The 13,637-nt window shown below is 33.6% G+C and overlaps 2 protein-coding genes across 2 annotated transcripts; one reads left to right on the top strand and one right to left on the bottom strand.

Moving 5' to 3' along the window:
- The first annotated feature begins 4,433 nt into the window (after positions 1-4,433).
- On the top strand, positions 4,434-7,283 carry LOC127107416 (protein ROLLING AND ERECT LEAF 2). The gene is made up of 4 exons (XM_051044690.1): positions 4,434-5,197; positions 5,825-6,000; positions 6,129-6,352; positions 6,466-7,283. The coding sequence occupies exons 1-4, from the start codon at positions 4,678-4,680 to the stop codon at positions 7,247-7,249; spliced, it is 1,704 nt and encodes a 567-aa protein (XP_050900647.1). The 5' UTR covers positions 4,434-4,677; the 3' UTR covers positions 7,250-7,283.
- Positions 7,243-13,055, bottom strand: LOC127107417 (beta-glucosidase 11). The gene is made up of 13 exons (XM_051044691.1): positions 12,655-13,055; positions 12,484-12,553; positions 12,329-12,384; positions 12,060-12,135; positions 11,753-11,824; positions 11,499-11,586; positions 11,094-11,349; positions 10,345-10,460; positions 9,274-9,494; positions 9,075-9,106; positions 8,896-8,983; positions 7,791-7,881; positions 7,243-7,685 (listed from the first exon to the last, which is right to left on the bottom strand). The coding sequence occupies exons 1-13, from the start codon at positions 12,799-12,801 to the stop codon at positions 7,433-7,435; spliced, it is 1,566 nt and encodes a 521-aa protein (XP_050900648.1). The 5' UTR covers positions 12,802-13,055; the 3' UTR covers positions 7,243-7,432.
- Positions 13,056-13,637: the final 582 nt, after the last annotated feature.

Raw genomic sequence — 13,637 nt, 5'->3', positions numbered from 1 at the left:
CCTTCATCTTTTCCTTGTCCGACGAGATCAGACAAGGTCAAAGGTACTTTTGAAGCGTGATCATCAATCTTCTTCAATTTCTTCTTTTTGACCTCTTTAGGTGATTCCATGGTGGGAGGACCTCCGCCCATACCATCGACCTTCCCTCCCATAACAACTCCTTTCGTTTCAACACTGTGCATGTTGATCACCAGTTTGGCTTCCAAATTAGGTTTATTGGCTTTCTTTGTTGTCTTTTTCTCTTTATGAGAGGTGTTGGTTCCTTGTCTTATTCTAACCATGACTACACGGATTCTAGGAAGAAGATGAGAGGAATGATTTAGGGTTTGGGAAAAGAGAGTGGAGAGATTCTATAAGAATATGAAATAGTGTATGAGGCTTGAAACTTAAAAAAACCAATTAATTTGAATAAAATTTGTATTAGGAATACGAATGGTCAAGACAAAAGGTAGCGCATGTTCCTTGGACATGAGGGTTATGGGAGATAAAAGAATGACATAATAACTCCTAAGCCATCTCAGCATTAGTTGATAGAAATTATCCACAATACACCAACCTAGATCATTTCTTAATTTTTCCAACTAAGTAGCTTCTAATGCTTTGGGAAATATGTCAACAAGTTAATTTTTTTTAGATACATGATCCATAACGATAACTTTTTCTTCAATAAGCTCTCTAATGGAATAGTGATGAATGTCAATGTGTTTGTCTTTATATGTTGACCTGGATTTTTCGAGATGTTGATAGCGCTCAGGTTGTCACAGTATAATGTCATAGCATCTTGCTTGACATTGTATTATTTCAACATTTGTTTCATCCACAATAATTGCATGAAATTGCCTCCTGCTGCAATGTACTCAGCTTCAGCAGTAGATAATGACACACAATTTTGTTTCTTGCTAAACCATGAGATGAGATTATTTCCTAAAAAGAAACATCCACCGAAAGTGCTCTTTCTCTCTTCAACATTTCCTGCCCAACCAACATCACAATATCCAACCAGAATGGAGTTGGTGCCATGTGAATACAAGATGCCACAGTCACTCGTTTCATTTACATACTTGATTATTCTTTTTTACTTATGTGAGATGACAAGCTTTTGGTTTTTCTTGGTAACAAGCATATACCCCTAATGAAAAAGTAATATTAGGGCGACTACCTATGAGGTACAACAAGCTACCAATCATACTTCTATAAAGAATTTGATTTACATCAACTCTTTTATCATCTTTAGTTAGCTTGATATGGGTTGCAACAGGTCTATGCTTATGTCTTCCTCTTTCAAGTCCAAACTTCTTCACATGTTTTTGGAATATTTGCTTTGGGACATAAATATACCTTCTTTCATTTGTTTAATTTGAAACCCAAGGAAGTGAGAAAGTCCACCAACCATGATATTATCCATATAGATTTGTGCAATCATAATATTCTAACTGCATTTGGTGCACAAAATGTTCTACCATCTTGTTTGACATTCCTCCAAACATGATATCATCCACATAGATTTGTGCAATCATAATATTTTCTCCTTCTTTCTTGACAAGCAAGGTTTTGTCTATACCACATGTACTGTATCCATTCCTGGTGATGAATTCAGTGATACGTTCATATAAATCCCTGAGAGCTTGTTTTAACCCAATAAGGGTCTTCTTAAGCTTATAGACACGATTTGGAGCGCCTAGATCTATGAACCCTTTTGGTTGTTCAACGTAAACTTCTTCATTCAAATACCCATTAAGGTATACACTTTTGACATCCATTTGATATAGATTTAACTTCAAGAGAAATGATATTCCCAATAGAAGTCTAACAGGTTCAACGCGAGTTACTCAAGCAAAAGTCTCATCAAAGTCAATAAATTCTATTTGTGTGTATCTTTATGCCACTAGATGTGCTTTATTTCTGGTCACATTTCCATTTTCATCAGACTTGCTCTTGTACATCCATTTGGTTCCTATGATGTTGACTGAGTCAGGTTGGGAACCAATTCTCACACCTTGTTTCTTTTAAATTGAACATGTTCTTCCTGGATATCGTTGATCCATTATTCATTTGTTAATGATTCTTTGACATTTTTAGGTTCCACTTTGGAAACAAAACCCATGTTAGCAATAATTTCTTTTGATCTTGTGATGATTCTTTCATTGATTCCAATCAAATTTTTTATAGGATGATACTTAGGTATTATGATAGATGGGCCTTTGCTCTCGATCAACCAAAATATAAAACTTGCTGATAAACTCATGGAAGTATTTACATTTTTTGTTTTTTTCCTTTTCACAACTCATAGTGAGTTACTTTGGTGCAAAGACAGATGGCTACACGATTGTGGATGTGGTACGTTATGTTTATTGCTTCAGCCCAAAAATAATTAGAGGTTCTTTGCATGAAACATGTAACCATCTATCATTTCCTGGAGAGTTCTATTTTTTTTGTGTTCAACCACTCCATTTTGTTACGGAATAACTGGTGCATAGAACTCATGAGCAATTCCTTCTGAAGTGCATAATTCTGAAAAGTTGGAGTTTTCAAATTCTCTTCCATAATCACTTTTTATTCGAACAATTTTACCAATCTCACTTTCCTTCTCAGGTTGAAGACGTTGACAAAATCAATCCAAGTGTACCTTTAGTAGTCATCAACACACACAAAAACATATCTCCTTCAACCTAAGCTTCCACTTGCATGGGTCCCATGAGATCCATGTGAAGTAGTTAGAGTATCTTTGAGGTGGTAAGATGTTCCAGCTTCTTGTGTGACATCTTAGTTTGTTTACCTATATAGTAGTCTCCACAAATTCTTCCCTCTTCAATCTTGAGATTAGGAAGGACATTGCTATCATTTTCAAATATGATCTTCCTCATTCTCCTGAGATTAAGATGACCAAGTTTCTAGTGCCACAAATTGGTTTCACCTTCTTTAATACTCAAACAGGTTGAGAGTTGCTCGTTTGATTAAGATCTCCACATATAACAGTTATTTGATGATCTTGTACCTTTCATGATCTACTTTAAATTTTGGTTGGTGACAATACATTTAGAACAATTGGTTGATACAAAGACGTTGATCACACAGCTGGATGATATTAATGGGATTAGTAGTCATGCCTTCAACTAACATAACATCTTCTAAATTTGGGAGGCCCAAATAATCCAATTTCCCTTTTCCCACAATATTTCCTTTAGCACCATCACCAAAAGTAACATAGCTATTAGTATAGGGTTTTACCTCTTTTAAATAATAATTATCTCCTATCATGTATTTGGAACAACCACTATCAAAGTATCAATCTTCACAAAAGGATACTCTTAGAGAGGCGTGAACAAATTATTTAGGATTTTTAACACTTCACAATTACATACAAAAAACTCCATCTCTTTCTTAAATAGAAAATTCTAACAAAGATAGAGTTTTACACACAAAAACACAATTCAAAATGTTCAACTCAAAAATCTTATACTACCAAAGAATTCTCTTTTTAAGTGTATCCTCAAATAAAAAGAACAATCTCTCTTTATATAAACTAGTGTTCAGACGGGCACGTCTGTCCGCTTTCTCAAGTATTGATGCGCATAAAATATAAATCGTATTATATTTTTATTTATTTTTATTTTTAATTATTTATAAAATATTTAAAGATAATAATGTAAAAAATAATAAACCGTTGTATAACCGCCGTTTGTGAGAAAGAGAAGTTAAGATATAAAATAAAATTGAAAAAGATATATTTGAAAGGAAAAAAAGCTACACCAAATTCATGTTTTTCCTTTATATATTAGTATAGATTATGATATAACAGAAAGCTAGTTAGAATACAACCAGTAATCAATCGAATTTAATTCAATATTCAGCAAATCAAATCTTTTAATTAAACCAAATCCAATAAATATTCTTCATGCCGATTTTATTTTAATTAAATATTTTTACAATTGATAATATTCTTCATGCCGATTTTATTTTAATTAAATATTTTTACAATTGATTTAGTTTAAAGAATCTTTTCCAAATGAAATCTTTGCAAGGTTATCAAGAATGATACGATGGAAATAAATCCGGTAATAAATGTAGAAAATAATCTAAACGAACCCAAAACTATCTAATTAGTGCACATCTGAAAAAATCAAAGACAAAATATCTCAACATTATTCCAGACATCTTGGTGAACAAATTACATACAAATATATCACCAAATTGAAATAGCAATCTCATTTGAGATCTTCCTAACCCCTCTCATTAAGTATAAAGCTTCTTATAATTAATACAAATGGAATATTATCAATTTATTAATTAAAAAAAACAAATGTTTTTTTTTTGACACAAACAAAAAACAAATGTTAAAAGCTTGGATACTCTACTCAACTAAAATAATCCAACTACTATAATCATAGATACCAAAACGCCATCGTTTTGTTGCCTTAACGTCGACGTAGTTGTAAACCATGCTTTATACAAAGTTCAGATTCTCTATATCACTTTCTAAGCAATAACATTCACATTCTCCACTAAAACGGTATCGTTTCGTTGCCTTGGCACTGAAGCTTTCAACCCTTCCACACTGTCAACATCTTTCCAACCTAATCGAATCTCTGCCTACAAAATTATAGCACTAAGGTTTTATCGCGGCTGCGACAAAACGGTATTAAAAAGTGCCGGTATTCATCCAAGCCAAACAAAAAAATGGGCTGTTACCAATCAAAAATGGAGAAGGAAGAAGCCATAACACGCAGTAAAGACCGGCATTACTTCATGAAGCAGACGGTTTCATCCCGTAACAACTTCGCGGCGGCTCACTCTTCCTACGCCGCCTCGCTCAAAAACGCCGGCGCTGCTCTCATCGATTTCGCACAAGGCGAACAACAGAACTTCCAGTTATCTCCTTCCTATGATGTTCCCTTGCCTCCTCCTCCTCTTCCTGATTTACCTCCCGCTCTTCGCCGTGCTATCACCATGCCGGATTTTGAATTTGTGGAAACTGGTTTGGAAGAGGTTGCTGATGATGACGATGTAGATGAAGAAATTGTTGAACGATGTGGTTTGAGTAGAAGAGAGAAAAGAAGTGTGAGTATGAATATGATTCAGGTGTTGAGTGAAGTTGATAATCATTTTATAATGGCTTCTGAGTCTGCTCGTGAGGTTTCCGTTATTCTTCAGGCAACTCGTCTTCACTATCATTCCAATTTTTCTAACACTACCGGAGGTAACCATGAAAGTGCAAACTTGTTTCTTTGTATTTTCTTCAAGCTCTTTAGCAACATCATACGCGTGTTCGGTGTCAGATACATGTCAATCACCGATACGACACAGACAGAGACGCAAGTTATTATGTTTAATTTCCTTATATTCATTTTTCGAGACAAAATTTATTCCGTTACCGAACCAGAATGTTCAGGAAACTGTGAAATGAGATCTTGGTACAACAGAGTAAGTTTTCGGTGCAATGATGAGAGGTTGACCTGCAAGATTAGAACTACAACTTTTAAGTCAGTGAGAGAATGAGAAGTAACGTGAGAGGGAAAATGAATTTGAATCTATGATATCGCGTGCTTTTTTCTTTATATAGGGAGGGCGGTTATAATCATCCATGTGAGGTAAGGTTCTTTGCACGGGCAGCAGTTGGATCTAATCAAACGATGATAGACGTGTTTGGATCGGAATTGTCGCGCTTTATACGTTAAGATTTTAAGTCTATAGAGTAATTATGGATTTGTGGCAGTGATTACTTACTTCATAAGTTAATTACTAGTGGTTCTCAAAAGAAAAAGAAAATGTATGTTATATAGGTAACTTTAGTTTTGAATTATAGTTTTGTATTTTTCATTTTCAGGAAACCTTGATTACTCTGCAAGGGTTATGCGAGTTGTGACATGGGACAGATCCTTCAGAGAAACACAAAATATAGATGAAGTGAAAGATGATTTTGACTCAGAGAAGCATGAAACTCTTGGTACTGTATTAGACAAGTTGCTAGCATGGGAAAAGAAGCTTTATAATCAAGTTAAGGTGAGTTCAGAAAAACATTTACTATACTTTTTTTAATTTCTTATTCAATTTTGCAGCTGCAATTAGGTAGAAAAATCCACACATTTTGTGTTATGTTTTGAATTTTGCAGCTGAATATTGTTTCATAGGCTGCTGAGTTAACAAAATCCGAGTACCAAAGAAAAGTTGTCACTATCAACAAGATAGAAAAAAGAGGTAAAAACATTGAATCGTTGGAGAAAGAAAAAGCGGCTCTCAATCATTTGGACTCGATTTACATTGTCGATATGCAGTTATTGGAGTCAACAATCTCAGAGATAAATCTTTTACGCGATCAACAGTTGTACCAGAAACTCGTGCACCTTATTGATGGGTGAGTTACTATTTCACAAACGGTGATTCTTATATCAGTTAATGACAACAATTTGGTACGATTCGGTTCACAAAGAAGAATATAAGACTAAAGGTGTTTTTTATGCAATACAGAATGGCCACAATGTGGGGAACCATGCATTACCACCATAAGAAGCAGTTACTTGTTATGAAGTTAGTGAAATCACTGGATTCTCAGTTTCCTACTGAAACAAGTGAACATCATCATGACAGAACATATCAGTTATTGAATGTTATGCTAGAGTTGGAATCACAGTTTGAAAAGTTGATAAACAATCAAAAGGGTTTCATAAAAGCCTTATACAGTTGGTTAAAACTTAATCTCACCCTTGTTGAAAATGATATAAAGGAAAAGATTTCTTCACCGTTGATACAAATCCTTCTTCATGCTTGGAATGATCATCTAGAGAAACTTTCTATTGAACTTGCCTGGAAAGCCATATCACACTTCGTTGCTGTGATAGATTCTCTTTACCAACAGCAAGAAGAAGAGTTGGTCTTAAAGAGAAAATGCGAGGAGATGCAAAAGGAGCTTGCGCACAAAAGCCGACGATTTGATAAGTGGGAGTACAAATACAAGAAAAAGAAAAGACTAGATGAGTTTGATACAAATAGGGAACAAGGTGATGATAGTATTGAACCTGATGAGGTTGTAAGGGAAAAGAGAGTTTTGATTGAATTAGAAAAGAGGTTGGATGAGGAAAAAGTTTCTTTTGAAAGACAGTGCTTACATGTGAGGGAAAAATCTTTGGTGTGTCTCAAAAATAACTTGGCAGAGCTCTTTAGGGCTATGACAGATTTTTCCCTTAAATGTTCTAAAATGTATAGTGAATTAAGGATTGTAGCACATAAATTAAGATCAGCACAAAGTTCATAATGAGAATTGGTTTATGTAATAACTTTTTGGTATATATCTATGAAGCACAAACTCTCTCTGATAAGGACACTAGAACACGACGCAGACACTGACAATTTCAAAACATATGACACCGACACCGTTTAATGTATAATAGTATTAAAAGAGTTGGAGATAGATTCATTTTAACTAGTACTAATTACATTAAGTGGCAGTATGCATCAAGGGAGTGTTGGAGATGGATGAATTCTCTTCAATTTTCATAAAGATCTTTGAGTCTATAGTTCTGTTGTTTAGAAAATTTGAGTACCACACAGAAGAAAGTTTAGGTTGCCTCGTCAATGTTGGATCTTTCAAATCTATGTAATATAAGCCATAACTTGCTTCATATCCACCGAGTAACTCAAACACATCCAAAAAGGACCATACAAAGTAACCTTTTATATTCAATCCATTCCTATTAATGTGAAAGAAGAAAAACAGTAAAAATATGTTTTCACTAGTATTTGGGTGGATATTAGGAATATTGGTAATGTGTAGTTGAAAATGAAAATAGAGGTACCTCAACATATCAAGTAGGCTCCCTATGTATTCATGCATACACTTCACCCTTGACCAATCATCTAATGATGAATTTCTACGTGTTTGTTGGCCTGCGAAATTCAAAGGTTCATTATAGCGCTAGAAGATTTTGGTGTTATTGATAAAAGTTCAAATAGAAATAAACTAGGTTGGACCGAGTTTAATAAAATATAAAATTTATGATTATTTTACAATCGCCTGTATACCGGTCTCTTACCGCTCAAACCTATATAAAAGTTTATTATGTAATAAGAATAAGGTGTTTCATTAAGTCATAAGACTATTGTTGTACAAACTTATAAGTTCAACTTTACATGTAAGTTTACATACAGCAACGCAAACAACCACCACTTATTCTTTCACTATGTATTATCAGTTTCATGGATCAAACTATGTTATAATACAACAACAACTAAATTCCATTAAGTGGGGTCGGCTACATAGATCAACTTTTACCATAATATTCTATCAAGGATCATATTTTTATCCAAATCATTATTCTCGAGATCTTTCTTAATAACTTCTTTGGTAGTATTTTTAGGTCTTCCCCTTCCTCTATTTGTTTGCCTTCTCTCTAACTGGTCTACCCTCCTTACTATAGAATCTATCGGTCTTATCTCTACATGCCTAAACCACCTAAGTCTATTTTCCACCATCTTTTCTACTATAGACGCTACCCTGAAACTCTCTCTAATATTTTCATTTCTAATTCTATCATATTGAGTCTTACCGCACATCCACCGCAACATCCTCATCTCTTCTACACTTACTTTATTCTTGTCTTGATTTTTAACCGCCAAACATTTTGTCCCGTACAAAATAGCAGGTCTTACCGCAGTCCGATAAAACTTTCCCTTCAACTTGAGCAGTACCTTTGCATCATATAAAACACCTAATGCCCTTCTCCATATCAAACTATGCTATAATGTTCTTTCAAATATTATATTTTTATCAACTCATTAATCTCGAAACCTCTCTCAGTTTCTCTTAGTTTTTTAGATCTTCATTTACCTCTAACAGTTGACTAGTAATGGAGACATATTTGATAGGTAAGCTTTCAAAATGTTAATGTAATGGAGACATACCATTTTCATGAATGTAGATTGGAAAATCGCCATAATCATTCTTCAATGATTGAAGCAGCCCTTCCAAAATCCAAGGTATAACTGGAACCTAAACAAACCAATCGGCCGTAAGTGGAATAGGTTGTAGCATCAATGATAAAAAAGTAAAAGGAACTTCAATGTTCATACTCTACTTTTACCTCATCTTTAGTTGTATCATTTCCTGTGTAGGCTACAAATAGGAGTAAAAAAAACATTAAAAGATGAAAGTTCCTCAAAAATAGACTAACGAGGCATTGAATAAAGAGACGCGTATGTGAATTTTACTTGTTTAACCACAATATATAACTGGTTATGCAATCAAAATTGGTGCAGTAAATGGCAGAAAAATAATCATACATTTAAGCTCCACAGCCATATCTGCTGTGTAATCTCTATCCTTTTTCTGCAGGCTTTTTGGGTTGTTCTTAATATATAATGCATAGTAAAAATTGATTCCAAGAAAGTCAATTGAACCCTTAACCAAATTTGATTCCTTGATGGTGAAGTAAGGAAGCCTTGAACCAACATTCTTTTTCATGGAGTCAGGATATACTCCAAATATAAAGGGATTCAGAAACCTGTCACAACAAAGAAAAGATAAAATTAAGTCTACTAATTCATTATTGTATAAACATATGCTACGACTATTAAGGTAGCGAGTGAATTGGAAAGTTGGTCCTCAAAATTGTATGGAGTTAGGATGTTCTCCAAATTCAGAACTGTATTTGTAAAATGTAATTACAAATGATCTGTTAGCTTCTATTATTAACATGACACGACACGACACGTTAAACGAACATGTCACATTGCATGAAAATATCACATCAATACCAATTCAGTAGAGATTTATTTGCTTAGAAGTATTAAATCTCATGGACATATTTGTGGTTGCATTGATGTGGGATCAACATGGAGGGGCCACATATTTGGTTAATGTGTCATGTCATAGTCTCTACCGGTAAAAGCTAATAGAGGGACTATTTTGATGGATATTGTTAAGAATGTGTGATTGGACCTAATTCAACCCTACAAAACCGGTTGGTAGAGTGAGGACTGGACATCTGGAGCGTGGAAATAAATGGGGGTGGTCCGATAGCGGAAATCATAATAGGTGGTCCACCGAATCTTAAACAAGGCTCTGATACCATGTTAAGAAATATGGTTGGGCCTAACTCAACCCTACAAAACCGGTTGGTAGAGTGAGGACTGCCCCCACTTATAAACACATGTTCAGGCCATATATTATCCGATATGGGACTCTTAACAGATACTTTACAATTTATGGATGTATTTGCAAATTCACAAAAATCAAAAACTATTTTAATTGAAGTTTAAAATGAAGATCAACTTGCATACTCTAAAATGGTCAAATAAAATTACAAAGACAACATATTTTGAGATAGATATCACAATCAAAATGTTACTTACCACCCAATATAGAAGTCCCGGGCTCTTTGAGCGGCAATTATGTCTTCACTAGTGTTTGTTAGTGGAACAAAACCAAAAACAAGAAGATTAAAACCAATAAATCCCCTTTGCTTTGCCTGCGAGTTACCATAGATAGGATTTATAAAGAAAAGATATGTTGATTATCATAGTGAAAGTGATATCATAATAACCCAATGTTGTCAAATAGTAGCGGCTATAGCCTATAGCGCGCAATAACATTATAGCATATTAGAATATAAACAAATTGATATAGTTATCGGATATACTCTTTAGTACAAAATGTTACCAAATATAAATTATAGCAGTCATATACTCCCTCCATTCCTTTTTAAGTGTCACTTTCTTGATAAATTTTTGTTTCTTTTTAATTGTCACTTACAGAATTCAAGGTAGTATTAAATGTATTTTTGTCAAAATTACCCCTATTTAATTATTACAGAGAGAGAAAAAGTAAAATGAATGTAGGATATAATTAAGGGTATTATAGGAAAGTGAGAATTATTATTTAAAAAGTAACAATAATGATTAGCTTTCTTGGTATGCGTAAAAAGTCAAAAAATGACACTTAAAAAGGAACGGAGGGAGTAGCATTGCAACATTGTAGCATAGTATAATTTAAACAAGTTACTCTTTTCTGCGATTGACAGCACTTTAACTATGTTACCAAATGTGAAAAGCTTTAGATGAATGACAAAGTAAAATGGTGCATGTGGCATACACTGGTTTACCTTGTACTTTGTCCTATACAGTCTTGCAGCTGATGCATGTGCTAACAACATATGATGAGTTACCAAATATGGTTCAGTTGAAGAATTGCCTTTGGAGCAGTTAGATACAGAGGAAGATGAACACCTTTGAGGCGGTAAAAATCCTGCATCATAGCCCCCAATTGAACATACATTTCCTTCATTCACTGTAGTCCAATGTTTAACTCTATCTCCAAACTCTCTAAAGCATACATCGGCATATGCTGTGAAGTCTTTTCTGGATGAAAACATATATAAATATCCAACTATTAATCAGAGAAAGATTGCTTTTCTTATTGTGTGTTAGATATAGTTTATTTGAAGTCTGAACTACTATCTAACATGAGATGGCCATGTTATTAGATAATTTTAGTTTGGGAACCATACATAACTCTTCGGTTAATCCATCCTCCGTATTCATCTTCAAGTGCTTGTGGTAGATCCCAATGATACAATGTAACATGTGCTTGGATTCCTACAAAACGCAGGGGGAAAAGAATAAACTATGAACAAAATGTTATTATTCCTCGATATTCCGTTTAGTATATTGTTGTCAAATGGCAGCTAGAGGGGCACTACAGCGCTGTAGCACTGACAACAGAAATAGAACTTTGCAAGGTAAATCTAGTTTGCAAAAGAACCTTGGCTCGCTAGTTCATTGATAAGGTTGTTGTAATACTCCAATCCCTTAGGATTTATTGGCCCCTTTCCATCTGGTATTAGAATGAAATCAAGGTCAGAATAACAAACAGTTTATGCAAGAAGCTATAAATTTATAGATACTCTTTTAAGAGATTGATTGAGTGAAACCAGAATCAAGCAAAGTACAATCAGCTTTTGAAATTATTTTAGAAATTGGTCTTGATTCTTATGCTTCAATAATCACTAATCTTACTTCATGATTGTGTACAGGGATATATCATTTGTGATCTTTTGTGGATGATATACCTGGAAAAAGTCTTGACCATGATATGGAAAATCTGTAGGCATCTAAGCCCATTTGTGCCATGAGTTTGACATCATCCTGCATTGAACGAAAACATATGTAAACTAATATTAATATAAAAAAAAAATTAGAGAATTTTTTTTTATACAGATTATTACTTAGGTAAGGAAGATTAACTTAAAACCAGTCTTTTGATATGTCAAAGACGAGTATGAGAGATTTGATATATTCCATGGTTTGAATATATAGAAGATATGTTTCTAGTGCATACCTTATACTTGTGATATTGATCACATGCAATATCACCATCTCCCTTGTATAGCCCTCCTATAAATTTAGTTGAAATGAAGAATTTCAATGTTGTAACTATGAATTTATAATATGAATAATAGTGTATACACATAACAAATAAATAAGAAAGAGCACCATTGCCGGCATGTGCAAAGGTATCCCATATGCTCGGTTTCCTGCCATCTTCATCTGCTGCACCTTCAACCTTTGATATCATCCCAATTTCAACATAAAAAAGTAGCTTTAGAATGAAAAATTAGTATTGAATGAATAGATCAAACACATGGCGTGCAAAAAAAGATGAACCTGATAAGCAGAGGTTGAAGCACCAAACAAGAAGTGAGAAGGGAAATCATTCTTAGTGAGAGCATTAGCAACAGAAGCTATTGATACCAATAAAATTGCACCTAACAAATTCATCATCACCGCAAAGGAATTATAATTCATCAACATTATTAACAATTAACTCTTGTTTATTTCTTAGTCTTGTGTTTCTGAACATAAAATATAAAGAATTACTATATCCTATGTTTTAAATAAATGTGGCCGTCGTGGAAGACTTTTGTAATTTCGGTCAGAAGAAGTGTTATATTGACTATCGTAATTTTCTAATCGTCGTGAATTTTAGTTGTAACTTTTTTTTTTTGGGGGTTATGAATTGTTTTTTGAAACCTTGGACTGTACTATAATTAGGTCGGCAAGTTTGTATTTTTTGTTCCTAATTTTTTGGTACAGGGTGGGTAACGTTCCTTTCAAAGGGAAAGTGGTGCGTACTAAATTGTCATGTGAATGAGAATCTTCAAGATGTCTTTTCGGCCGTATGGTCTAGATAACATCTATGCACTTTGCGTTGTCCATATTCATTTCACCAATAAATACATATTCCTTATTTCTCTAAATATACTAAGTATTTATGACTCATTAAACTTGTTTTTGTTGGTATTGATATCGACATGGAATTGATATGGACATTTTTTACTTTTGAATGCCTTTCTAGTCTCTCACTAGTGGTGTGTATTTTCTTAGAGCACCCTTTATTCAGATCTCACGCAAAAATATTAAATATACAATTTAATATAGGTTATTTTGAGTAACCTTATTGGATATTGTAGATGTATTTTCGTAAAATTTATACATAAATAGTATAAATAGATTTTACAAATTTATAATTTGATAAAATAAAATTAACATTCATAAAATAAAATAAGTATTACATAGATGATTTTGACATAAAATACAATATTTCACTTAAATATTCAATTGGACGCTTCAACATCTTCAGAATATCT

This window comes from Lathyrus oleraceus, chromosome 7 (assembly GCF_024323335.1).
Source record: "Lathyrus oleraceus cultivar Zhongwan6 chromosome 7, CAAS_Psat_ZW6_1.0, whole genome shotgun sequence".
Classification (NCBI taxonomy): Eukaryota; Viridiplantae; Streptophyta; class Magnoliopsida; order Fabales; family Fabaceae; genus Lathyrus; species Lathyrus oleraceus.
The sequence above is the reverse complement of the archived record's forward strand: the minus strand, read 5'-3'. Positions and strand labels throughout refer to the sequence as shown.